The 23321-nt window shown below is 51.9% G+C and overlaps 16 protein-coding genes across 16 annotated transcripts; 6 read left to right on the forward strand and 10 right to left on the reverse strand.

Annotated features, from left to right (window-relative positions):
• Positions 1-17: 17 nt before the first annotated feature.
• On the reverse strand, positions 18-2243 carry GYP7 (GTPase-activating protein GYP7; the record flags this gene model as incomplete). The annotated part of the gene is made up of 1 exon (NM_208121.2): positions 18-2243. One exon carries the CDS (start codon positions 2241-2243, stop codon positions 18-20), a length of 2226 nt encoding a protein of 741 aa, NP_982768.2.
• Positions 2244-2298: 55 nt separating this feature from the next.
• IES2 (Ies2p) lies at positions 2299-3174 on the forward strand (the record flags this gene model as incomplete). The annotated part of the gene is made up of 1 exon (NM_208122.1): positions 2299-3174. One exon carries the CDS (start codon positions 2299-2301, stop codon positions 3172-3174), a length of 876 nt encoding a protein of 291 aa, NP_982769.1.
• A 291-nt stretch (positions 3175-3465) lies between these two features.
• Positions 3466-4977, forward strand: MFG1 (Mfg1p; the record flags this gene model as incomplete). Its single annotated transcript, NM_208123.1, has 1 exon — positions 3466-4977. The coding sequence occupies one exon, from the start codon at positions 3466-3468 to the stop codon at positions 4975-4977; it is 1512 nt and encodes a 503-aa protein (NP_982770.1).
• Positions 4978-5186: 209 nt separating this feature from the next.
• On the forward strand, positions 5187-5810 carry PEX17 (Pex17p; the record flags this gene model as incomplete). The annotated part of the gene is made up of 1 exon (NM_208124.1): positions 5187-5810. The coding sequence occupies one exon, from the start codon at positions 5187-5189 to the stop codon at positions 5808-5810; it is 624 nt and encodes a 207-aa protein (NP_982771.1).
• Positions 5811-5893: 83 nt separating this feature from the next.
• RRG9 (mitochondrial ribosome assembly protein RRG9) lies at positions 5894-6538 on the reverse strand (the record flags this gene model as incomplete). The annotated part of the gene is made up of 1 exon (NM_208125.1): positions 5894-6538. One exon carries the CDS (start codon positions 6536-6538, stop codon positions 5894-5896), a length of 645 nt encoding a protein of 214 aa, NP_982772.1.
• A 346-nt stretch (positions 6539-6884) lies between these two features.
• Positions 6885-8726, reverse strand: AGOS_ABL174C (ABL174Cp; the record flags this gene model as incomplete). Its single annotated transcript, NM_208126.2, has 1 exon — positions 6885-8726. The coding sequence occupies one exon, from the start codon at positions 8724-8726 to the stop codon at positions 6885-6887; it is 1842 nt and encodes a 613-aa protein (NP_982773.1).
• Positions 8727-8966: 240 nt separating this feature from the next.
• Positions 8967-9875, reverse strand: MER1 (Mer1p; the record flags this gene model as incomplete). The annotated part of the gene is made up of 1 exon (NM_208127.1): positions 8967-9875. One exon carries the CDS (start codon positions 9873-9875, stop codon positions 8967-8969), a length of 909 nt encoding a protein of 302 aa, NP_982774.1.
• A 245-nt stretch (positions 9876-10120) lies between these two features.
• PTP1 (tyrosine protein phosphatase PTP1) lies at positions 10121-11203 on the reverse strand (the record flags this gene model as incomplete). The annotated part of the gene is made up of 1 exon (NM_208128.1): positions 10121-11203. The coding sequence occupies one exon, from the start codon at positions 11201-11203 to the stop codon at positions 10121-10123; it is 1083 nt and encodes a 360-aa protein (NP_982775.1).
• A 140-nt stretch (positions 11204-11343) lies between these two features.
• On the forward strand, positions 11344-14505 carry BRE4 (Bre4p; the record flags this gene model as incomplete). The annotated part of the gene is made up of 1 exon (NM_208129.2): positions 11344-14505. The coding sequence occupies one exon, from the start codon at positions 11344-11346 to the stop codon at positions 14503-14505; it is 3162 nt and encodes a 1053-aa protein (NP_982776.2).
• Positions 14506-14636: 131 nt separating this feature from the next.
• On the reverse strand, positions 14637-14762 carry OST4 (olichyl-diphosphooligosaccharide--protein glycotransferase OST4; the record flags this gene model as incomplete). The annotated part of the gene is made up of 1 exon (NM_208130.1): positions 14637-14762. One exon carries the CDS (start codon positions 14760-14762, stop codon positions 14637-14639), a length of 126 nt encoding a protein of 41 aa, NP_982777.1.
• Positions 14763-14979: 217 nt separating this feature from the next.
• MRX7 (Mrx7p) lies at positions 14980-15240 on the forward strand (the record flags this gene model as incomplete). Its single annotated transcript, NM_208131.1, has 1 exon — positions 14980-15240. The coding sequence occupies one exon, from the start codon at positions 14980-14982 to the stop codon at positions 15238-15240; it is 261 nt and encodes an 86-aa protein (NP_982778.1).
• A 78-nt stretch (positions 15241-15318) lies between these two features.
• On the reverse strand, positions 15319-17715 carry VID27 (Vid27p; the record flags this gene model as incomplete). Its single annotated transcript, NM_208132.2, has 1 exon — positions 15319-17715. The coding sequence occupies one exon, from the start codon at positions 17713-17715 to the stop codon at positions 15319-15321; it is 2397 nt and encodes a 798-aa protein (NP_982779.1).
• Positions 17716-18051: 336 nt separating this feature from the next.
• Positions 18052-19044, reverse strand: AGOS_ABL167C (ABL167Cp; the record flags this gene model as incomplete). The annotated part of the gene is made up of 1 exon (NM_208133.1): positions 18052-19044. One exon carries the CDS (start codon positions 19042-19044, stop codon positions 18052-18054), a length of 993 nt encoding a protein of 330 aa, NP_982780.1.
• Positions 19045-19218: 174 nt separating this feature from the next.
• On the forward strand, positions 19219-20463 carry RIO2 (protein kinase RIO2; the record flags this gene model as incomplete). The annotated part of the gene is made up of 1 exon (NM_208134.1): positions 19219-20463. The coding sequence occupies one exon, from the start codon at positions 19219-19221 to the stop codon at positions 20461-20463; it is 1245 nt and encodes a 414-aa protein (NP_982781.1).
• Positions 20464-20508: 45 nt separating this feature from the next.
• On the reverse strand, positions 20509-21774 carry RTT106 (Rtt106p; the record flags this gene model as incomplete). The annotated part of the gene is made up of 1 exon (NM_208135.1): positions 20509-21774. The coding sequence occupies one exon, from the start codon at positions 21772-21774 to the stop codon at positions 20509-20511; it is 1266 nt and encodes a 421-aa protein (NP_982782.1).
• Positions 21775-22235: 461 nt separating this feature from the next.
• SPS18 (Sps18p) lies at positions 22236-23318 on the reverse strand (the record flags this gene model as incomplete). Its single annotated transcript, NM_208136.1, has 1 exon — positions 22236-23318. One exon carries the CDS (start codon positions 23316-23318, stop codon positions 22236-22238), a length of 1083 nt encoding a protein of 360 aa, NP_982783.1.
• Positions 23319-23321: the final 3 nt, after the last annotated feature.

A 23321-nucleotide genomic window follows, 5' to 3' on the forward strand; every position in this document is an offset into this window, starting at 1 on the left:
ATACCTTCATCCTCAGACTATTTGATAGAGTCCTTGGTCCGTTCCGATTCCCTCTTAATTATTAGCCTAGTAGACAGAACAGCTCTGAGGCTATCGCTTATCACATCGGCAGAAGCATCCCTCTCGACCGATGGACGCCTTCTGAAGCCCGTAGCTGTTGAGTTGTTCGAAGGTGGAATGTGTGACGTTGTTCGTTCAAACATATCGATGGATCTCTTAAAGTGAACAAAAAGAAGCTCAGCACGAATTAATAAGTCATTACAGTCCATGACACACTTGAGGTCGTTAAAATATTTCAAAATTTCATCAAATTGAGTGAGATGTGCCATGACTGGGCGGCTATTTTTCTGCAGGATAGCAAGCAGGAAGAAAAGCTGGAACTGTGAACTGTAGTAATCAGTCCAGAGAATTTCCCAAATAGTGCAGATATCAGCAAACTCAAACTCGCGCTTGAACCACACCAGCAACATCCGGAAACAAAAGAAAAAATTGGACGACTCACATTGCTGCAGATGGGCACTAAATTTTGGAAGCATGTACTGACACAGCTCTGAAAGGGTCAACATCTGATCGCGTATACCTGACTGATCTCTCAAAAAGTTGCGCTCCATTCTGTCCATGAACATTACGAAGCACCAGAATGACATGGCTTCATCTTCCAAGATAGCATATAGTGGAGATAATAGATCGGTCATACCTTGAACGTAGCCCAAATTGTCATTGTGTAGGTTATAGCTTATTAGGATGTTTCGCAAAATGAGTAGGTGTGGGTTCTTGATTTCCCAGTCGTCGTTCTCTCCAGATTCTTCGGTAACGGATTGCTCATTACACTGACTGTCTGATTCCTGGGAGGCCTGAGCAGGAGGCTTGGCATCCGGTGTGTTATACTTGTACAGAGCCAAATGTCTATCGTTCCTTTTGACATCCTTCTCGATACGGCACAGTTGATCCTGCCAGTAGGCCTCTTCCTCTTGATTCGGAGAGGTTTCCCGCGACAGCCATCTGTTCTTGTATTCTTTTTCGTACTTCTCCCGCAAATCTCGCTCAATCCTCTCGCGGTCCACCTGTGTAGAGTCCCAAGGGAAGACGCCTAGTAGGAAGGGCCAGACGCGTCGACGTAGTTGGTTATCCTTAATGCCTCCGTGGAAGATGCGCTCTTTAATCTCCTGTGCACTCAGACTGAGCCGGCCCATCCCATCAAACAGGGAGTCCCACTCGGCTTTGGACAGCGGATGTGTCCGTTCCATCGCGGTGTTGAGCTCGTCCTCGGAAATCTCAATGTCGCCATCGCTGTTGAATTCCTTCGCAAGTAGGCGCCGGTAATGCTCGTTGCTCTTGCGGTATTTCTCTGCCTGTTCCTTCACACCCAAAGACCAACGTGCCAGGTATATCTTAGCTGAGTCATACTCCCGCTGTACTTCCTGCACTCGCGGGTTCTCCAGCATCTGCCGGACGTATGGATTAGAGCTGTTGCGCTCGGCAAGCTGTACCAACGGGTGCTTCCGCACCAGGCCCTCGACAAAGCTGGTTGCCTTCGTCGTTGCAGACGCAAGCGACGCCAGCGCGCTCCAAGTCCACCCATTGATAATATCCCCTACTGGCGCAGTGCCGTCTGATCCCACACCAGAGCCTGCGGGTCGCCCCGTGTACTGCCGCAGGTCCTCCTCTGTTGCATTCAACAAAAACACAGTTTGGTCCAGCGGGGCTACCGTCAGTTGTGCAAGACGCTCAACCGCAGCCTTGAAGTCCACCCCGCCCCAGTACACGCCCGTCGCAGACTGGAACGGCTGGAACGTGTCGATCAGCTGACGGCTCCGCTCCCGCGTCGACGGACACTTGTCGTCCGCCAGAAACAGCACCGGAATCTCTTCGTTCTGGTTCCTGCTACTGATGCTCAGTGAGCCTTGGTACCATCCGTTAGGGTCCGGCGGCATCATTTGGATCGACCGGATGTAACCCAGTTTCACGGCAAACGACCACGTCCCGTACATCGCCTGCACCACTACCTCCTTGGGAATCTTCACCCGCGCCTGGCTGTCCTGGGCCAGCTTCATCTCTCCCTTGAGCAGCTGCTCAGCTTCCTGCGCGCTCATCTCATCCACCGCGATCCACGCCACCATCGCATCGTGCGCTACCTGTTGTTCATCCTTGCTGATCAATAGGACCCCCGATTTCTGGTCCTTGCTGCTACCAGACAGCCGAACCAACACTTGTGACTTGCAGAATAGTAACGACGTAGACATCCTCCGGTCAATCTGGTTGGTACTATGTGTGGTGCAACATGCAGGGGGCAGATGTATGGTGTGTTCTCCGTCAAAAATCCCCACGAAAGCGTCCGTTGCGGCAAGTCTGCTCCCCACAGACACTTATAACGGCCACCGAAGATCCCAGCTGGCCCAGCTGGCGATGAAGAGCGATATGTCTGATGAGAATGGGTACGAGGACGGGTCTGCCGAGGACTACTCGCTGCAGGAGGTGGCGGAGGATGATCTTTATGCAGAGGGCGATAACGACGACGGCGACTACCAGTACGATGAGGGAGAAGACGACGAGGAATCGGCGCCCTCGGCGAAGCGGACTAGCAGGTCCGCGCGGCAGCGCGTTGTGTATGACTATGGCGAGGCGGAGGAGGAGTACGAGGAGCTGGACGAAGAAGAGGTGGCTACCGACGAGGTAGTATCGCCGCGCAAGAAGGTGTCGGCCATCACGTTCGCCGACGACGAGGACGATGATGACGAGGAGGACGACGAGGAGGCTGCTGTCGTGGCGCGGGCGCGCGCCAACTCGCGCAACAAGATGGTCCTCGACCTCATGGATGAGAATAACGTGCGCAAGCGCGGCACAGACCATCTAACGGAGGAGGAGCTGCAGCTGCGGCGTGCGGAGAACGCGCGCAAGCGCCGCAACCTGTCCGAGAAGAAGCTGGAGGAGGAGAAGCAGGACACGATCAATAAGCTGCTTAAGCGGCGCGCGGGCAAGTCGCGTTCGAACCTGCAGGCCTCGGAGAAGGAAGCCTCGGTTGACGAGGCGGCATACTCGAAACCGCGGCGTCCTTACCATGCAATTGGCATGCTGCGTGTGCTGCGCACTGCATCCGAAGACCGTTTCGCTATCGCTCCGCGGCCGGTCGACGACAGCGCGGCGCAGCGTTCGCCCACAGCCTCCGAGGGCTAGCGGGGGCGCGGCTGCCCAGCACAGTGCAGCGCTCCACTTTTTCGCCTGCGCGGTGCTCAACTACAGAGGCCCGGCGCAAGCAGCCAAGGCGAGACCATCTCGCTGACAGTGTAATATATATCGCCTAGCAGGAATCCGCGCTCCTGGAGTGCTCCGCTGCCCAGGCCCATTAGGTAACTAGCATTAGATAGCCAGACCTTCAACGTGGTTCACCTGAAAAAAAGGTCATATCCATAGGCGTCTCTACCTATTTGTAACCCACAGCGCAGTTACTGGCAGTATCGCAGAAGCATGAATATACCCGCAGTGCAGCCGCAGCAGCATCAGCAGTCTGCACAGCAGCCGCAGCAGGGACACATGGAGCCTCAAGGGCAATCCATGGGCGGGTCTTCGCAGCACGGATATCAATTCATGCAGGGAGGGGGCGGCCAGCTGCTGGGAAGCCATATGAATATGATGGCCTCGCAGCATCCGTACGTGATTCCGCCGCCGTTCGGAAACGTGCACTTTGCGGCTCAGCGACAGCCTGGGGTGCCGCCGCAACCGGTACCTGTATCCCCCCAGGGCCCTGGCCCGGAGCAGCAGGAGGCGCAGGCGCCGCCGGGCGCGGGCGTGGGCGGGCGCGGGCCACGGGCGCGCGTGGCCGAGGCGCAGCCTCAGGCACAGTTCTCCGGGGGCGGGCTTCCACGGCGCATCCCAATGTCCCACATGCTGTCCTCGTACCCGGTGCGCAAGTACCTGTCCAACATGGCGCTGCTGCGGGCTCACGAGGTGGTGAACCAGGTGAACCAGTCAATGGGCAAGGTGGACGACTACGAGTACTGGAGCCGCTTCACCAAGGACATATTTGCGCCGGACGGGGTGTTGCGGTACGCACGGAAGAACGGAGATGACACCCGGTTATTTGAGTTCGCCATGCCCATCATCCCGTCGCTGCTCAAGTTTCTGGGCTCGACGGGCGTAGTGCGGATCGAAATGGTCCCGCAGCAGCTCCACGTACAAGTTCTGAGCAACGGAACGATCTTCTTCGAGCACCCGCGGTGCCCCGTCACATACTTCTACCCTGACGGCAGCTACATGGCCAACTTCAGCAGGATCAAGGGGATCTTCGATGCCTCACTAAAAATCGAGTGGTGTGATGTGTGCACATATAGCTTTGTACCTGGCATTGAGTGGAACTCGCTAGAGCGCGTCCTCAGTGACCAGAAGGTTAGTCAGAAGATCTTCCAGGCCCTAGCGGGCTCGAACGCCCCGCCCGACACTGTGCCCGACGGCAACAAGGACTATTCGCTCAAGATGGACCAACAGATGCCAGCAAACTTCAGCGCTATTACACAGCTGCGTTCGCAGTTTAAGGTGTTCCACAACATATCCAGCTTTGGGCTCCATGAGTCGCTGATGCGTGTGTTGCAAGTTAATGATGTCATGTCCTACCTGAAAAACCTCAAGGTGTACCAGCGCGTCAACAACATCCAGAGCCCGCTTGAAAGCCTGCGGTCCTTCGTGGCTGCCGCTGAGGAACGCCGCCGTATGTCTCAGCCCACTACTTCGCCAACGAAGACGACTGCGTCTGCACCCATGCATGGCTCGGCCCAGCAGAACCCCCAAGCCAATCCTTCCGGCCTGTTCATGGCGACTATGGCATACAATCCTGCAGTGCCTAAGAATGAGCGCAAGTCATTCAAGAAGCGGCCTTCTTCGGAGGTTCTTCTCCCGCTGAGCTCCGATGATGCTATGAAGTCACCCATGGACGGCTCTGATCCAGACCGCTCTTCAAATCCCTATAAGAAGATGAAGTTCTGAGCATTCAGGGTATATTTGATTAAAAATATCATCGGTTCGAGACTCATACTGACTCTCAGGGCCATGGATAGGCGATCGTACATAGGAAATGTGAATATTACTACTTTTGTATACTAATTCTGTACTCTTTCTTAAGGAAGCTGACCAAAAATTCACCGGTCCCCCGCTTTAAACAAGTCAGTCTTGCAGACCAAGTTTCTCATCGGATAATGAATCACATTAAGTGGCCCAATGAGGCCAATATTGTGCCATATAAACGTCCGAAGACCTTGCAACAGATTACTGGACTGTTCTATAACGCGGGCTTTTTATTCAGTGCCATGTACCTGCTGACTTCCCTTATTCTGCGCCCATTGCTGCTTAGAAGTCACAACCAGCGACTTGAAATGTCCTATATTACCTTGCTGAGGCTCCGGAAGCTTGTCAACGACCTGGCCAAGCGCTTGAAGACGACGCCTGTGACAGTCATCGGATTCAACGAGAGGGTCGCCGAAGGTACCAACAGCGGAGTGAAATACGTCGACAGATGCAGCCAAACATCCCAGGAGGACTTTGAGCAAGCGAATATGCATCTCCCACACACGGACCCTTCAACGGAGAATTGGGAACGCATAAATGGGCGTATCTCCCAAGCAATCACAAGCCTGAACTCATTTGCCTACGAGAACGCGCATACCCTCGACCATTGTGACCGGTTCAGCTTCGAGGCAAAGCTGTTAGCGGATTCACTGGACCAGCATAGGGATACCTCCTTCAATAAAAAGTGTACTGAAATAAGCGACACCATTATTGAGCTCAAAAGCTGGTTCATCCGCGGATCAGTACCAAGTTAGGACTATATGTACATAGTTAAGGTATTTACAAGTTCTATAACGCCGGAAGCCGTGTTCGGACGGGGGCTACACACTAGCAGATGTCACTTCCTCGTGTTCCGGAGCAGCCGATGCAAGTTCTTCTGAAGCGGTGTTGAAATGCCTTTCGAACTTTTCTCGCCAGGAGTTTCGACGCTTCGCACCCGAAAGGCATTTCCATCCGATGCAATGCGAATCCTCCGTTCAGGTATGGCACCTGACTCCCTCAGCTCTTCTTTGATCCTTGTGCCTCTCCTTTTCCAGCGCTCCTGCATCTCGAGCATCTCATCCTCGTTGGGCTGCCACTTCGCCTTAAGTATTCTTCGGATGCTCTCAGCGGAAACCTTGAAATAATCAGCTAGATTGCTGTTCGTCATATCCGGGTATCTTTGCTTTAGCATTCGCACGGCGTCCTGCTGATCTCGAGAAAGCTTCTTCTTTGGATTCCAATGCTCGCCGTTTAACTTTTTATGCAATGCAAGTTTTTGTTTCTTCCACTCAGGTACCTCTTCGTGGCCCTTTCCCACCTGGGTCTCGATCGGAGTTCCTGATTCAAGCTCTTTTTTGCTCAAACTGCTTTCCGTTACCATCTTGATGAGTTTCCTTGCACTTGGAGCTTTAGTCCGAAGCTGTGCGGACGTAGAAAGCGCCCTCAAGCCAGCAGCATGGACATATAAGTGTGGCAAATTAGCAAAGTAAGAACCGAGCATGCTACTGCTAAACCGGTATACTTGTACTCCTTGTTCAATTGCACTCCAGTAGCCATTTCAATGGATGCGCTTAACAGCGAAAAATCAATAATCATTTATAACGGAAATTTCTCATCGATTACGTCAGCAGAAGTTTATACGAAGAAATCTCGAATCTTTGCAGCAGCCAGACGATGGACGGCGACGTGAAAACCTTGCAACGCCCAGCATTTTGTCACTGATTTCCGTGATTTACCTGTTCCATGCATTAGACCGCCTATACGTTAATTTTGCACATCATATATTCAAAATATGTACTAGGATACAGAGAAAAATCAAGTTATACATATGTAACTAAACTCTCTTCTTAACGAGTGGCCATAGCCTTGGTGACCACTCTCTTCAAACCGATCTCAGCCTTTCTGTAGTCCTCGGCAGAAGATTCCTCGATCTGCAAAGCGGAGAAAGCGTCAGCTAGAGCAGCCTCAACCTTGGACTTAGCGCCCTTCTTCATCTTGGCGGACAAAACTGGGTCGGAGACGGTCTGCTCAATGGAGGAAACGTAAGACTCTAGTCTCTGTCTAGCCTCGTGTCTCTTGGCGAAAGCCTCATCAGCGGCCTTAAACTCCTCAGCCTGGGAAACCATCTTCTCGATGTCCTCGGAAGACAATCTGCCAATAGCGTTAGAGATAGTGATGTTGGCAGTCTTACCGGTAGACTTCTCGACGGCGGTAACCTTCAAGATACCGTTAGCGTCAACCTCGAAGATAGCCTCCAAAACTGGCTCACCAGCTGGCAATGGTGGAATGCCCTTCAAGTCAAACTCACCCAACAAGGTGTTGTCCTTACAGTTGACACGCTCACCCTGGTAGACTGGGAACGTAACGGTGGTCTGACCGTCGTGGACGGTAGTGAAGGTTCTTCTCTTGATGGTTGGAACAGTAGTGTTTCTTGGAATAACACATGCAAAAACGTCGCCCTGCATGGCAACACCTAGGGACAATGGAGCAACATCTAGCAACAACAAGTCCTTGGTGTCGTCAGACAAGTTAGAACCGGTCAAGATAGCAGCCTGGACAGCAGCACCGTAAGCGACAGCCTCGTCAGGGTTGATGGACTTCTCCAACTGCTTGCCCTCGAAGAAGTCAGACAACAACTTCTGGACCTTTGGAATTCTGGTAGAGCCACCGACCAAGACGACCTCGTCGATCTGGGACTTGGAGATTTGAGCGTCCTTCAAGACCTGCTCAACTGGCTCTAGAGTGGACTTGAACAAAGCAGCGTTGATGTCCTCGAATCTAGCTCTGGTGATGGAGGTCTCGAAGTCCTCACCCTCGAACAAAGAGTCGACCTCAACAGTGGTCTGGGTGACAGAGGACAAGGTTCTCTTGGCTCTCTCAGCAGCGGTTCTCAATCTTCTTAGAGCTCTGGCGTCACCGGAGATGTCCAAACCAGTCTTCTTCTTAAACTCAGCCTTGAAGTGCTCCAACAAGTTGGTGTCAAAATCCTGACCACCCAAGTGAGTGTTACCGGAGGTAGACTTAACAGTGTAGACACCACCGGCGATGTTCAACAAAGAAACATCGAAAGTACCACCACCCAAGTCAAAGATCAAAACGTGTCTCTCCTTCTCGGACTTACCGGCACCCAAACCGTAGGCGATGGCAGCGGCAGTTGGCTCGTTGATGATTCTCAAGACGTTCAAACCAGCAATTGCACCAGCGTCCTTGGTGGCCTGTCTCTGTGCGTCGTTAAAGTAAGCTGGGACGGTGATGACAGCCTTCTCAACCTTCTTGCCGATCTTGGCCTCAGCGATCTCCTTCATCTTGGTCAAGACCATGGCGGAGATCTCCTGGGGAGAGAAGGACTTGGTCTCACCCAAGTACTCAACCTCAATCATTGGAGAGCCGTTGGCGTCGATGACCTTGAATGGCCAAGTCTTCATGTCGCTCTGCACAGACTCATCGTCAAATCTTCTACCGATCAAACGCTTGGCGTCGAACACAGTGTTTCTTGGGTTCAAAGCAGCCTGGTTCTTAGCAGCGTCACCGATTAGTCTCTCCTCAGGAGTGAAGGCGACGAAAGAAGGCGTAACTCTGTTACCTTGCTCGTTAGCAATAATCTCAACAGAGGACTCGTAAGTAGCCACACAAGAGTATGTGGTACCCAAGTCGATACCGATAGCACCGGAGAAAACACCTTCAGCCATTGTTGAACGCTAGGATTTGCGGATGGTTCTTGAAGAGAAGCAGCTCTAGTAGAAGTGAGAGAAGAAGGAAGAGATGTCGGATAATGTTATATAAGGAAGTGAAAATTTTTCATCGTGCATAATTCTGCTCCTCATCGAGATGGGACCGATGGCTACCGCGTTACTTTTTTCACCGTCTTTTCTTTTCGACATCCTAACGGTACTTGGCCTCCAGGGCTAGTGTCATCACGTGCATTTCGCCTAGAACTTGTGCTTGGCGTTGGCATGGTAGAGATCTAGGAAGGCCTGGATTGATGTCAGCGCCCGGGCAACAGCGCAGAGGTCGCCAGTAATCGCGAGACTCTGGCGCACGCAGCTCGGGTTTTTGAGCTCGCTATTCTGCAGCTTGTTCTTGATAGGCAGGACCTTGACGATAGCACTGGATGCAACCTTTATGTATTCAATGCGTGACCCGTTTTCGCCAATCAGAAACGAAACTTGGGGTTTGTTGAGCTCGAGCTCCTGCGTTATTGTTGGAAGTGCCAGGGCGGCATGCAGTGGCGCAACAGGAGTGGGCAGCGGGGGACACGAGTGAATCAGCATGGGCCCTGAGGCCGGGTACACGCCGCTTGATACAATAATGCGCAGATCTGCAAGTAGGGCTTCGGAGTCATGTGTCGGTAGCAGCACCGTATCCTGCCATGCGCGAATCGCGCTGCGCAGCTTCAGCTGCCTGCAGCGGAGCTGCGTAAGGAGAGCAGGGGTGACAGTGACTGCGACCTGGCCGACCACACGAAGCAATGACAATGTCGTGCAGTCCAGGCTCCGGCCGCTCAGCTCGACCGTTTGACTATCGTGCGCACGCGCGATTAGGGCAGCCTGTCCTCTCTCGGCGGCAAGCACGTGACCTGTATTAAGAGCCTTGCGGAGGGACCAGCGCGCAACACGCAAGCGCACCCACCCGCCGATGCTGCGCGCCTGTCCCCCACCAATGCGCAGCTGTCTGCCATCCAAAAACAAGCCATCTAATGCCGCGGCGGTTACCTGTGGCCGATCGACAGAGAAGTCCTCGCCATTGCCGCGACCGATGCGCGCATCCTTGGTCTCCAAGACCTGCCCAATAATTGCATTTGAGATGTCCTCTAGCGGAGCACGTCTTTTGTTCGTCATTCTATCCAAACAATTGTCTCGGAAAGTTCGGCGGCTAAAATGGAGCACGTGCAGGCGTTGTTGGTGGTACTATGTGCAGTGCAATGAAGTCTGGACCGCACTTCACGGCTGCTTCTAGGGAGTTTAGTCAGTGTTTTGTTTGCTTTCAAGTAGGCTTGTTTGTGTACTTCGAAGGAGCGGTCTAAAATGGTCGCATCCGGACCATTCATAGTCTTGCTAAACAAAGCAAAATTCATTAGCGACACCTACGCAGTGTGCCCATATATACACCCTGCTAGATGATATATAAACTCATACTGCTGTAGTAGCTGCACCATCTTAAGCCGCTGCATCCGCAGCTGCATCACAATCTGCTCGATCAGATCATGCGAGTAATCTTCACAAACGCCCTCTGTGAAGTCGCGTGTGTCATGAATCAGGTGGTCTAGTGTTATATATGTTCCTGTGCGACCAACACCAGCAGAGCAGTGCACGATGATCGGGTTCTCCGGCGAGCTTGCGCTGTGTGAGCGGCGTGACAGCTCGAGCACGGGAAGCACAGTATCAGGGCGCGTCATATCGCGCCACTGGTCAAAATAGAAGTGGTGCACGCGCTTCACGGGTAGCTGCGGGTCACCGGGACGCAGCAGCAGCTGTGTCTCGACGAAGTGCTCGTGGCGCGACTCAGATACGAGCTCGACGTGTAAGTCGGTGGCAAATGCAATCACGTCGCCCGGTAGGCCACTTGGGCTCTGTACCTGCGGTACATGTAGCGTAGTTACTCCTGACCGTGACTGCGGCCAATACAGGTGGCATTTCTCGCGGCCCTGTTCCACCAGTGGTGTCACCATCACCACGACGACGTCCGGGCCCGGGCACTGCTGATAACACATCTGCCAGAACTGCTGCCATGTGCGCCGCGTCGGGCCCTGCGTGGAGATGTAGTTGCCGCGCCGCACCGACTGGCCCGGCACGTCTACATGCGTGTAAGAGGCGTTGATGTAATCGCTGCCGCTCTCCACCTGGAGACGCACACGCGTGCGATCATATGGGATGATGTTCACGTAACGGTTGCGGTATTGGTTAAACTTATCTACTGCGGGCCCCAGCGACCACTTAGACGCTTCCGGGTACAGTGTGGCGTCCCGCAGTCGTTCATCCTCTAGGCATTGGATATAGCGGAATTTCTCCGATAACGTGCGGTCTGGTTGTGCAAGATATCGCGGTTTCTGCATCGCACATTTATCGTCCTCAGGGCACTCTGCACTTCGTCTATTGGTAACAGGCAACGGGACTGAAGGCTGTCTGTTATTACCACGTTTGTGGAACTTCAGAGCGTATCTGTTCATGCGGAAAAGGAGCGTTGACAAGCAGTAGTGGTGCTGGTCGAGGACGGTTAGGAAATAAATATAACTGGTTTTACTGAGGCAGGTCCACGTGAAACGGTTAAGGCATCAAGAGTGCTTAGGAGCGCTAGCCAGGTAACAATATGGAAGTTTTGAAGGGTTCTTACAAGCAGAAGTCTTTTCAGTCGCTAAAGGATCTGGGCCAGCAGGGCTCATCGGCCGCGCCAGGTGTGCGACCGACGAAGTCGCTGCAGACAAGTCCAATCGGGTCGTGGACATCGCTGTCACATCTACGACTGGAGAAACTCGCTGAGGGTAGTGGTTGGGAGGAACTGCAGGACTACGGGCTGGAGGAGCTAAGGGATGGGTTCTTTGACGCGTCCTACAGCCGGCCACAGCGCGTAGCGGCTACCGAGCCGCCTGTTAGCACCAGCCCGAAGGCGCAGTCGCCTCTGGCGGTGCGTTGCAAGGCATTTCGAGACAGGCTACGCGTACATTGGAAGGCGGTGGTGAAATTCACTGTTGCGTACCTAGCGGCCATGTTCCTGTGTCTGGTGCGGCCAGCATCGGACTGGATAGGTGATGTCTACAGTTGTTTTCTGCCGGTTGCCGTGCTGATACATCATCCTGTGCGCACGGTAGGCGTGCAACTCGAGATTACGGTGCAGTCTATAGTGGGGCTGGCGCTGGGGCAAGGGTGGAGCGCTCTATGGTGGTACGTCTGCAGCGTAGCCCGGGTGGGGCGGCATGAAGGTGCGTTATTGTTTCTGAGCCTTGTACTTTCTGGACTCTGGAGCTCCTGGCTCGCGGCGGCCTATGGCAGACTTGTGTACATGTCAGTATCGTTTGGGATAACCGCCACCTTTTTTGCGACCTCCATGCCTCCTTCCGAAGGAAGCTTACCTATCTGGCGCCACTTCTGGGATCAGGGCATGTCCTACCTCTTTGGGCTGCTGCTGTCGTTGTTGGTGTGTATCTTCCTATTCCCAAGGTTTGGTCATGCAACAATTGGACGAGGGTTTTCTTCAGCAGCCAACGATCTTAAGCACTTGCTCGATTATCTAGTGGATGCGAGATACTGCAATGACATCCCAATGCTGGTGGAAGCTCAGGAGAACGCTGTTTCCGCGATCGATGTGCGGTTGTCAGAAGGTTACCGCGAATTTGCAAACCAGTTCAGTATAACCAGATTTGACGGGAAATTGCTAGAGCAGCTGCGTAATAGTCTGACGATTGCCGCTTCGCCATTGCGTTCGCTGCCACTTGGTCATGGGCTATTGACAAATGTAGAGTTGGAAAGATTTCATCAAGCGAGACCTCAATCTGCCCCGGAAAATACTATATGCGTAAGAGATGCAGATGATCACTATGAAGATCAGGCGATAAAAACCGAAGAGAGTGCCAACCTGGGCTTGGCATGTGGTTCGACTGACCTGTGCTCTGCTATCATTAGGGACAAATTTTCCGAAACAATATTCGACCTTATAATGGAACTCATACATGCATTAAACTCTTTGCAGGTGGGATTAAACAATATCTCCGAATCTAATGTTTCTGCCAGTGAGAGAGCAGATATAAAAGCCAATATATTAGCATGTCTTTCGAACCTACACGACAGGATTCGCCGCCTAGATATTAAGTACAAGGAATTTGGGCGTGCTGGACTCTTCACTAGTGAACTGCTACTAAATCCGAAGTCATCCGATGCCCTAGTGTTTCTACGGTACATCCGACAGTGCGCGAAACACATGACCAAGGTGCTAGAAGTATTTCTGCAACTCAATGCTTCTGTTCACTGGCGGGTTATCCCACCAAAGTATCAGTGGCACCGTGCTATACACAGGCTATCGCACCAATGCGCTCTCGATCAAGGCGCATCTTTTCTATGGAATTATTTCCAGACTAAAAGGGACGTTGATGATGCATTTGAGATGATATACAATAGTTACACTTCGAAACATCATGAAGTTTCGGACTTATTCAGTCGCCAGGGAATGCGGCCGCGGATCAGGGCTTTTGACCACAAGGACTTTGCGGTCCACTCTACCAGCAACCCAATTCGGTACAAATTGTGGCAACTGAATAATTCACTACTTGGCCCTGAAAGTAGATGGGCTCGGAAGTTTACAGTTGTCCTGGTAGCATTGTGTTTGCCGGGCTGGCTTCCTGGCTCCAAGGTATGGTATCGGGAATATCACTGCTTATGGGCGCCTATAATATATGTCATATTGAGCAATAGACGAAACTCCAGCAACTGGCGGGCGTTGTATAAGAGGCTCGCAGGTTGTGTTCTCGGAGTATTCTGGGCTTGGTGCGCTAACCAGGCGAAGCATTACAGCAACCCGTTTATCATCGCTACCTTTTCGGTTTTGTTATGCATTCCCCTCGCCTTCAATTACTTCGCCTACAATAGGAGGAAGTCTACCCTGGCCGCGCTAATCTGTTTTACTGTTCCGGCATTGGTGACATTCTTCTTAGAGGAGCACACGACCGCATCCCTCTGGAAACAAGCATGGACTACCGGAGTAGCACTTTTAATAGGTACGTTCTGCTCCATTCCTATTAACTGGTTTATATGGACATTCACCGCACGCTCTGAACTTTCACTTGCCGTCTCTGGTTTACTCATGCATTTGAGTCAATCTTACCAGATAGTGGCCGGACGCTATCTGTATCGAGACACAGATGATCACCCCAACGATCTCACACGTTCCCTGGCAAGTATCAGGGAAGTCCGTTTATCGCAGAGTCTATTGGCGACTAGAGCGCTAGTGAGAAGTGCAGTGAGCGAGCCTAATATCGTTTCCGAGTTCAGGGCTTACCTGTTTGATGAATTACTCGACCATTTCAGTGTATTACTCGAAAGACTGATTGAAGCGCGCCGTCTGGGCCAGCACTTCCAAGTCTGGGACAGAGATCCGAATACCGAGACCACTCGTGCGCTACTCTCGCTGCGTAGAGATAACGTCGCTTCAGTCATCTTCATATTCTATATGCTTTCAAACTGCTTCAGTTCGGGTAGTAAAGTGCCGAAATACCTACCAAACCCCATCTTCGTCCGCAAGAAACTGTTCGACACGTTCATGAAGCTCGCCGAGGATGCCTCAGCTCGTGGAACATCTGCTCACAGCTCGACGCCTGCAGCCCCCAATAACACCGATCCTTCTTCGCCCAGTAGCGCGGGTCAGGATCATTGGGATGAGGTATATGCAATATGCTTTAGTAGGGCGTTTACTGATATCAGTGTAGAGCTGCAGCGCATTATTGACTTGGCGAAGGAGATCCTTGGTCAAGAAGGCGACTAAAACGCTCTCACTGATCGTTATTATGTACAGCCAACATATTACCCAAACAAACCAGCTCTTACTAAAGACAAAATAATACATTAATACCAGGTATGTATATATATATATGTTATGAATCGACCCTTCCTAGATCAGGACTTCTTATTTTCTGTATCGTCTCCCGACATAGAACATACGAAATAGTATAACACTATCGAGGCAAACATTGCTAACCCAAATGAGATAGCAAGGTTATTCAATTGGCTATCGGTTATCATTTATTGAGATTCTTATCCTCCTCTGCTTCACCAATGGCCAGTTGTTACAGCGCATAAGTTGGTAACAAGGTAGCCACTTCATTCCTTTTTTATCATGAACTCCATAGAAATGGAGGACAAAAAAAGAAAACTGAATCATCCTCATCACTCCCTTCAAGTCCAGGCCTGAACCGGCGTAGTGACGATCACCGCACTCCATGGATGTTGAAGAAGGGTAATGGCACACATACCACCAATATTTGAAGAATGGCTATTCCGTAAGCTACTGTATAGTCGTGGGTTTCAATCATTCGTGCGCACAGTATACTGTAAGATAAATGGGATTAAACCCCGGGCACCACAAAGCATCGTTAACAGTGGGCTCCCATTCCACCCGACTAGGGGCCAGAAGTTCCGTGCATTCCGCGTGCTCTTTTGGGACGAGGTGAAGGTTGTTTTCGGGGCCACGCGAACGTTCAAGAAAAGTGGGAAGCAATAACCGAGTTGCAGTCCATTTAGTATGTATACGTTATATAACCTTTGCTGCCTAGATAATGTTATATGAGCTTTTGTAGAGCTATTCTTTCGAAGCCTTCCGCGACTTTTGCTTCCCCATTTTTGTGAGCATGGCCCTAGAGGGCGCCCTGAAGGATTTCTTCTTCGCCATGGAGATATCGTCCTTCAACGCAACTATGACATTCCGATCAGAACCAAACTTGAAGCTTTCTTCTGTAACGTTGGAGTGATATTTCTTTATGACGTAGGGCGTTTTCTTCCCCTGTAGGATGCTCTTAATTGGCCATACCATTGCAAAAGGGCCTGTAGATGTCGTAATCGTCTGTTCTTTTGTATCTAAGCCAGTATTGAAGGTTGCCTTCGTAAACTCGATTGGGGCACCAGTTTCAGTCTGCATGTAAATGGCAGTAGATGGATCAACCTTTAACACGTAGCACTGGGGTAACGCTCCCTGGGAGAAGGATTTTTGATATGCAAGAGCCCCAGCATTCCGCCCCTCCTTCACCTCAGTGTCAAATAGAAGGATAGAGCTCTTGCATGTTGCTAGTAACCATTTACCATCAGCAGAAGCGCATAAATGTCTAATCGGCTCACCTAGAGCAGGAATCAAAGTTTTTGCCCTCTTCCCGAGTTTATCATAAAGCCTAATTTCGCCCTTGTTGGAGCCAACCGCAACATATCCGAGCTGGGTTGTACACAAGGAGCGCAGATCTCTTACAGAACTATAACTGTAATCCGATGATGACACCACCTTATTTTGGCCACTGAGCCTTGGATCCATCTGGAAAACGCTGTTGGGTGCAATACCTAAGAATGTTTGCTCGCTTGTGAGTTGATCAAACTTTTTATTGGGACCGATCTGGAGAACGTCACGTCCCCCTGCAACCCACTCTTCAACCACCTTGCCTCTCTCAAGATCCATCTTGAATAGCCTCTCTTTGTGATTTTCATCCTGTAATATCAAGGCACGGTCTTCAGTATACAGCATAGCGCTATTTGGGTTGAGCACATTGCCTTTGATATCGGACACCTCGTTGATTGCAGTAACGAAATCCAGCGAATCAGCATCAGACGTCTTGAAGACGCCAATCTTATCACCACGCAGCACGAATGTACGGTCGCTTTTGAACCCCACCGCAAGTGCCTTATTGCCCACATTTGAAGTAGACTCTTCGTATTCCCGTTCTGCTCTGCGCTCATCGTACTCGTCATCACCAAAGCTTGATGACGATATAAGCAGATTGGAGCCTTCTGCCTCTTCTTCCTCTTCCTCTTCTTGCTCGTCGGTCCCTATCTGAGCATCACCAAGTGTATCGTTCTGGTTCTCTGGCTCTTCCAAGAATACGTCTAGTTCTTCATTCTTGCCCGAGGTGGAGTATAGAATGTAGTTCTGTTCCGTCTCGCTGAGGTCTGACCACTTTTGTCCTGTGGACATTTCCCACAGGGCAATAGTCCAGTGGAGGTGGAAGTGGGTGAATGCTGCCGCATTCTTGAATTTCACCTTGTAGGACAATACAATACCCTCGTGTGTATAATTGAAGAGAAAGCTCCTTATGCCCACCTCTAGGAAAGGATTCACCTCTGGCAGCGTCTCAACAGCAAGAATTATTTCAGACCCTTCGATGTATACGTAACGATGCTTGTTATCCTGTAGCAGCGCCACGTTGACATTCCGCTCCTGCAGAGCGTAACGCCCGGTCATCGGGTCGTACACCGACAAGTCTCCATATTGCAGAAAGCGGACCACGCCCGGCGGATTCGTGTGCAGTCTCGGCTGTGGCTCATCTAGCGCATCCTCGTACAGATCGGGGTCTTCATCACTGTCGTCATCCGAAATCGCAAGTGCTCCCATTTGCGCGGAAAGGAATTCCGGCTCGCGCACCTCGGTCTCGTCGTCGCTGAAGAACACCGCAGAGTCGTGATTCGCAAGGTACGAAAAGTCAAACTGCTTCAAGTCCTGCTCAGTCGCCTCCGAGGCAAGCCGCCGGTACTTGGCCTCGTACTCGCATCGATACACAGTCTCCAGAAAGTCCTCCACGTCCCCCAGCGGTATGTCAGAGTTCACCACAAATTGGAACTTCTCGCCGCAGTCGCCCTTCGTGTTGCGCCACACCACTGTCAACTCGCCGCTCTTGTTCCATCGCCGGTGCAACCGCAGCGTCTCGTCGAGCCGGAACACCCACTCGTCCTCCGTGGACTGCCCGGACAATTCGCTCAGCCCATCGTCCTCGTCGTCGTCCTCCGCGCCAGGGGTCAGCTCCTCCTCTGCCTGTTTGCGAACCACTAGCTCGTACGCATACCGTGCGCACGCACGCACCGTGACGGTGGCGTCGTTATACAAACACTCGCTCGATGACTTCGGCGACTGCCGCGACCGCGTCAGATACAGCTGCCCCGACGGGATACTGACCACCTCAGGTTTGGACCCCGACTCCATAAACTTCCTTATGATGTTCATCTATGGTATCAATGCGCCTTGCCGCCTATGCGTCTTCGTTGCTTTGCTGCGCCCATGTCTCCTGTTAATGGCATAGAATCTCCGGAGGGAGGCTTCAGTTGCCTTTTTTCCGCCATATCGTAGCGAGCGACGCTTCGGTGCTTGACTGCTCGCAGCATAAATAACTACGGTACTTAACGTGATGCAGCCTTGCAAAAGCTGGAACCCCGCAGCTGCGCGCCTACGCGTGCCCTAGTGGCTTTTTGCGCGCCTGGTATTTGCCCGGCGATTTATGACCGGGTGCGAAGCGTGGCTCAGGCCACACGTGCTCGTAAGGCTGTGCCACGGATCGGGCCCTTAGGGCAGACGGGGCAGAGCCGATCGCCGCCGGTATGTGGCGCATCCAGACACGCATTTCCTGCTGTGCCGGACGATATGTAGCGGGGCAAGCGGCTGGTATATAAACATAAGGTGAGGCGGTCGGCTTGTACGCGACTGCCACAAAGACGTACCACTCGAACAATTTAGATGGCGCGCAGAGAAAGCGCAGACTATGACGAAGGGAAGACGTCCCACAGCGGCAGCTACAGCTCCGGAACTCGCCCAGGCAGGCAGGAGGAGGAGAGTAGATACAGCCATGGTGGGCGGAACGAGGGGCGGACCGGCGAGCACGGCGAGAGCAGGCCAAGCGGCTACGGCGAGAGTCATGTGGCTAGTAGCACTGTCGGAAAGCATAATGTAGAGGGGGATGGGCAGGGACGGCAGGGATACCCGGACTATGGAGAGGACAGCGCACGCCAGCAGGGATTCGGCCAAGGCTACCAGCAGGGCCAACAGGGTTACCAGCAGGGCCAGCAAGGCTATCAGCAGGGCCAGCAAGGCTACCAGCAGGGCCAGCAAGGCTATCAGCAGGGCCAGCAAGGCTACCAGCAGGGCCAGCAAGGCTATCAGCAGGGCCAGCAAGGCTACCAGCAGGGCCAGCAAGGCTACCAGCAGCCTCAGCAGGGCCAGCAGGGTTACCAGCAGCCTCAGCAGGGACAGCAGGGACAGCAGGGTTACCAGCAGCCTCAGCAGGGACAGCAAGGCTACCAGCAGCCTCAGCAGGGACAGCAAGGCTACCAGCAGGGCTACCAGCAGGGCCAGCAGGGCTACCAGCAGCCTCAGCAGGGCCAGCAGGGCCAGGGGAGCCCAGCGCCTGCTGAGGGCGGCAAATCTCCATTCAGCCCGGATCTGATCAAGAACGTCGCTGTTGGCGCAGGGGCCGCCGTTGGCGGGCTGCTGCTGGCAAAGACTTACAAGAAGTACAGAGACAAGCAACAGGAAGGTAAGCCTGGGTCTTCTGGCTCGCATAGTAAGCGCGAGGTCTCCGAGTAGCGGCTATGTAGCTTGTCCGGCCAGGCAGACCCCACCGGGCGCGAGACCGGACGTTAATTACATAATATGACATTTCTTTTTCTTGTTCAGTGAAAAATACGCTCGAGCGATGGCCTCTGTCCACCACAAGCTCGCTAAGCGGCAGGCAGCATGAAGCTAGACACCAGCAATATGCGGTATCTTACCGCCGACGACTTCAAGGTACTGCGCGCGGTCGAGTTTGGCTCCAGAGATCATGAGTTGGTGCCCGTTCATCTGATCCACCGCAACTCTGGCATGCGCGCCATGTCTGGGACGAACAGGTCTATCGGGGACCTTGCGAAACTGAAACTAGTGTCCAAACTGCGGAACGCGAAGTACGATGGCTACGTACTAACCTATAACGGGTTTGACTATCTTGCACTAAAGTCTCTGTTGGAGAAAAATGCTATCTACTCTGTCGGGAATACCATCGGAGTCGGGAAGGAGTCTGATATCTACCAGGTCAGCGATGCAGCTTCTCAGAGCCTAGTAATGAAAATCCATAGATTGGGTCGCACTTCGTTCCACACCGTGAAAACCAAGCGGGAGTATCTGAAGCGTGGGCAGTCTGCCAACTGGATGCGGTTATCTCACCTCTCTGCCGAAAGAGAATATGCATACATGTGCTTGCTGTATAGCAAAGGTTTCAGCGTTCCGAAGCCGTATGCCAACTCCAGGCATGCAATCGTGATGGAATACATCAGGGGTTACCCTATGAGGCGTCTCCGGAGCCACTCCAATGTTCCTAAGCTTTACAGCGATTTAATGGCATTCGTTGTAAAACTCGCAAATCATGGCATGATCCATTGTGACTTCAATGAATTCAATATCATGATTAAGGATGATATCGACGATCCTGAAGACCAAGGCTTTGTTGTGATTGATTTTCCGCAATGTATATCTATTCAGCACCAGGAGGCAGAGTATTACTTTAAGCGAGATGTTGACTGCATTAGGAGGTTTTTCAAGAAGAAGTTGAAGTATGAGCCCAAATCAGATCGCACGTTCTTGGACACTGATGGATTCGGGGACGGGTTCAGGTATGCCTATCCTGTTTTTGCCAGAGATGTTAATCGATGTGATAACCTGGATGAGCTCGTCATGGCGTCAGGGTTCAAAAAACAGCACCCAGGGGACAGAGATTTAGAGCAGAGTATGGACGCAATGAGAAATACAGACTACACCGACGAACAATCGGATTCTGACGCCGAAGAAGACACGGAGAGTGAGGAATACGACGAATTAAGTGAAGAAGATTCCGAAGAAGAAGAAGACGATTTGGAAGAAGAAAACAAACGGATTATCGAGGCCTTATCCACAGGAGTAGGTAAACTAAAGATGGATAATTTGGGGAACTACATCCTGGAAGAGTAGCCGTCTCTATCCAACAATATTAAATAGAGTATTTTTTAGTAATATTTAGTCGTACTCAACTCCGGAGCCCTCCTCTTCATCATCCTCCTCAATGACGATATCAATTCCAGCTTCGGCCTGGTCAAAGTCAGGCAAAACTTCATCTTCTGCATCCGCAGCAGCAATTTGAATCTCTTCATGCTGCAAGACATCATGTGTGTCATTGGTTCCGTCGCTGTCGTCTGTATCGTCGGCATCTTCATCACTGTCGGCTTCAGAGTCCGATCCGCTACCATCTGATAGTTCGCTCTCGCTCTCAAAATTGCCATCTGCCTCCTCGTCATCTGAGTCAATTGGTACGCCTCCTGTCGGCCTGTTCTCCCTTAACTGCTGCTGCGCTTCTTTCAACGCAGATTGTTCCCCTACTTGGTGTGCCTTCACCATCGGCTTCGCTTTGAGTTCATCACTCATTGACTTATCTTTTACCTGGTTACGCTTCACATACTCGTCGATATTCGCAAACTCGGATTGGTCAATCATGGAGAACTCATACTTTTCCTGGTTCTTGGTGATTAAAGTGACGTTGAATGTCAGCCGTGTGATGGATGAATACGTGATGGATTCAATTTCATTGGATTCAAATACCAATATTGGTTTTTTAAACCCAAATATTATATGATCCGGGAGGAAATACAGTGTTCCCTCTTTCGTACCTCTGTGGCATTCGACATGGAACGCAGGCGGGCCCTGGCTGTTGGAGAATGGATCACCTATTCTGAAGCCTGTCAGGATTGCCTGTTTCCGCATATAGTCCACGCATTCACCGAAATTGCTGCTATCGACAGGTATGAGCCCCTTGTCCTTGAACTGTTTAAGAACGCCCTCTTTGTTCATTGTTAAAAGGACAGGGTCAGGCGCCTCATCGCTAGCCGTCCGATATACAATAAACAGGTACAGCAGATTCTTCTTCTCTGGGAATGGTAAGAAGGCCGCAAACTTCACACTTTCCTGCAGGTTCGGTATTGCCATCTCAGGAACACGGTCCTTGTTAAATAGTAGTGCGGGCTTGCCGTCGGAACCAATTGTGATGGCTAGGTTCAATTTCTTGCGGATCGGCGACAGAAAAGAGACGTCCCGAAGTTCAAATATGAGCTCACTGTCTTCTAACCGCTCGCTAACCCCTGTTTTGACCGCCTTGCGCCGCGCATCTTGGTTCTCTTGCCCGCACTGAAACACCTGCTCGAACACGCCCAAGATCTTGGCATCGTTATTGCTAATCTGTAGCACTTTCTGCTTCACCGCATGTGGAAGACGCTCGAGAAACTCTGGCATGTTGTTGATGTTGCGTACTTGTTAATGCGTTGGTATACAATTAGGCGTGCTCGCTCATCCTGTCAACAGTGTATTTGCGCGAAGTCGTTTCCTAGCAAAACACGCATTCGACGAAATTTTCGGAAAGCCATTATAACAAACTAACCAATGAGTACTAAGCTACCGTGTGCATTGGTTAGGCTGCTGTACGCCTGGTAAATACTAGTTATTTAATGATTAAAGACCTACCTCTTGCGGAAACGTTACAGCTTTGTATTGAGATCAGAATTTTTTGCATTTCAAAAACACCTTGTACTAATAAAACCGGAACTTGCAGGGAGCCAGGGCGGACAAGCACTACCTGATGAAGTAAATACACACGTTGGCAACTGTAGATTCTTTATATACCATACACTATAGCCTGATAATTACAGTCGATTAGGTGAACCTCATGCTGAGTATACGGGAAGCATAAAATCTAATCAGAAGTCATCCCATTCAGTGTCAGCCTCGCCGCCCTTTTTCTGTGCTCGAAGTTGAGAATGGTCTTTGGATCTAGATTCAAGGCTGTCAAAGAGCCTGCTATATTGAGAATCTTGATCCGGTGCCCCTGGTGACTGCTGTACGTACTGTTGCTGCAAGTTCTTGGTCCAGCGTGAGAAGGCAGAGATCCCGGAGCTGCTTGTCTCTTGGAACTTCTGTCCAAACTGCTGTGCAGCGCGCTGTGCTTCTGCAGAAAGCTCGCTCGACTGCAGGTGCTGCACGCCCGGCTTGATAACCGATTCATTCACCTCTTCCACAGACTTGGTGACGGCCGTGGAAAATAAGCCCCAGCCCTTGGTCAGAGTTCCCCATGGGTCTTTCTGGAGGTTGTCCAGCGAAAGATCCGCCGTAGTACCGCCCTGGCGCGCCTGGTTGGGGTTGGTCGGGGTGGGAGTATTGCCGAAGCCCTGGTACCGCCCGCCCTGGGATGGCGGAAGATGTTCAGGCTTCGTTTGGTTCTTCTTGCCAAGGGTAGCAAAGTAGTTCTCGTTCCGCAGCTTCTGCTCGTCGGCCGGTCCCGTGGCACGGCGGGATTCTAGCTTTTCGGCGCCCCCATTTGGCGTCGCCGTGCCCGGCGAAGCTTGCTCGGAACTCCCACGATCCAGCGTAGCCCCCCCGGCGCCGCTCAGATCCGGCTCCACCCAATCCTTCCCCTCACACACACACGTCAACTTCTCCTTGTAGCTTGCAGCCACAGGGTTATCGTACTTCGCCTTCTGAGGCAACTTCTGGTCCACACCGTGCTTGGCCAAGTACTCGTGGAACTGCGCGTTGCCGCCGTGCTCCATCCGCTCAAGCTCTTCCGGCTTGAACTGGTCCATTGTGATCGACCGCACAAACGAGATATGCACCCCCAAGCCCCGGTGGATGCCGGCGCATTCTAAACAAATGAAGATCCCGAACTTCGGCGACGCCCACTGAGGGTTTGGGGCTCCACAGTCAGCACACTTTTTGTTCCCGCCTAGCTTTTGCAGCTGCAATAGCCGTCTTCGGTTGTCTGGATCCACTTTCCACTCTGACATCGG

Source organism: Eremothecium gossypii, chromosome II, assembly GCF_000091025.4.
Source record: "Eremothecium gossypii ATCC 10895 chromosome II, complete sequence".
Classification (NCBI taxonomy): domain Eukaryota; kingdom Fungi; phylum Ascomycota; class Saccharomycetes; order Saccharomycetales; family Saccharomycetaceae; genus Eremothecium; species Eremothecium gossypii.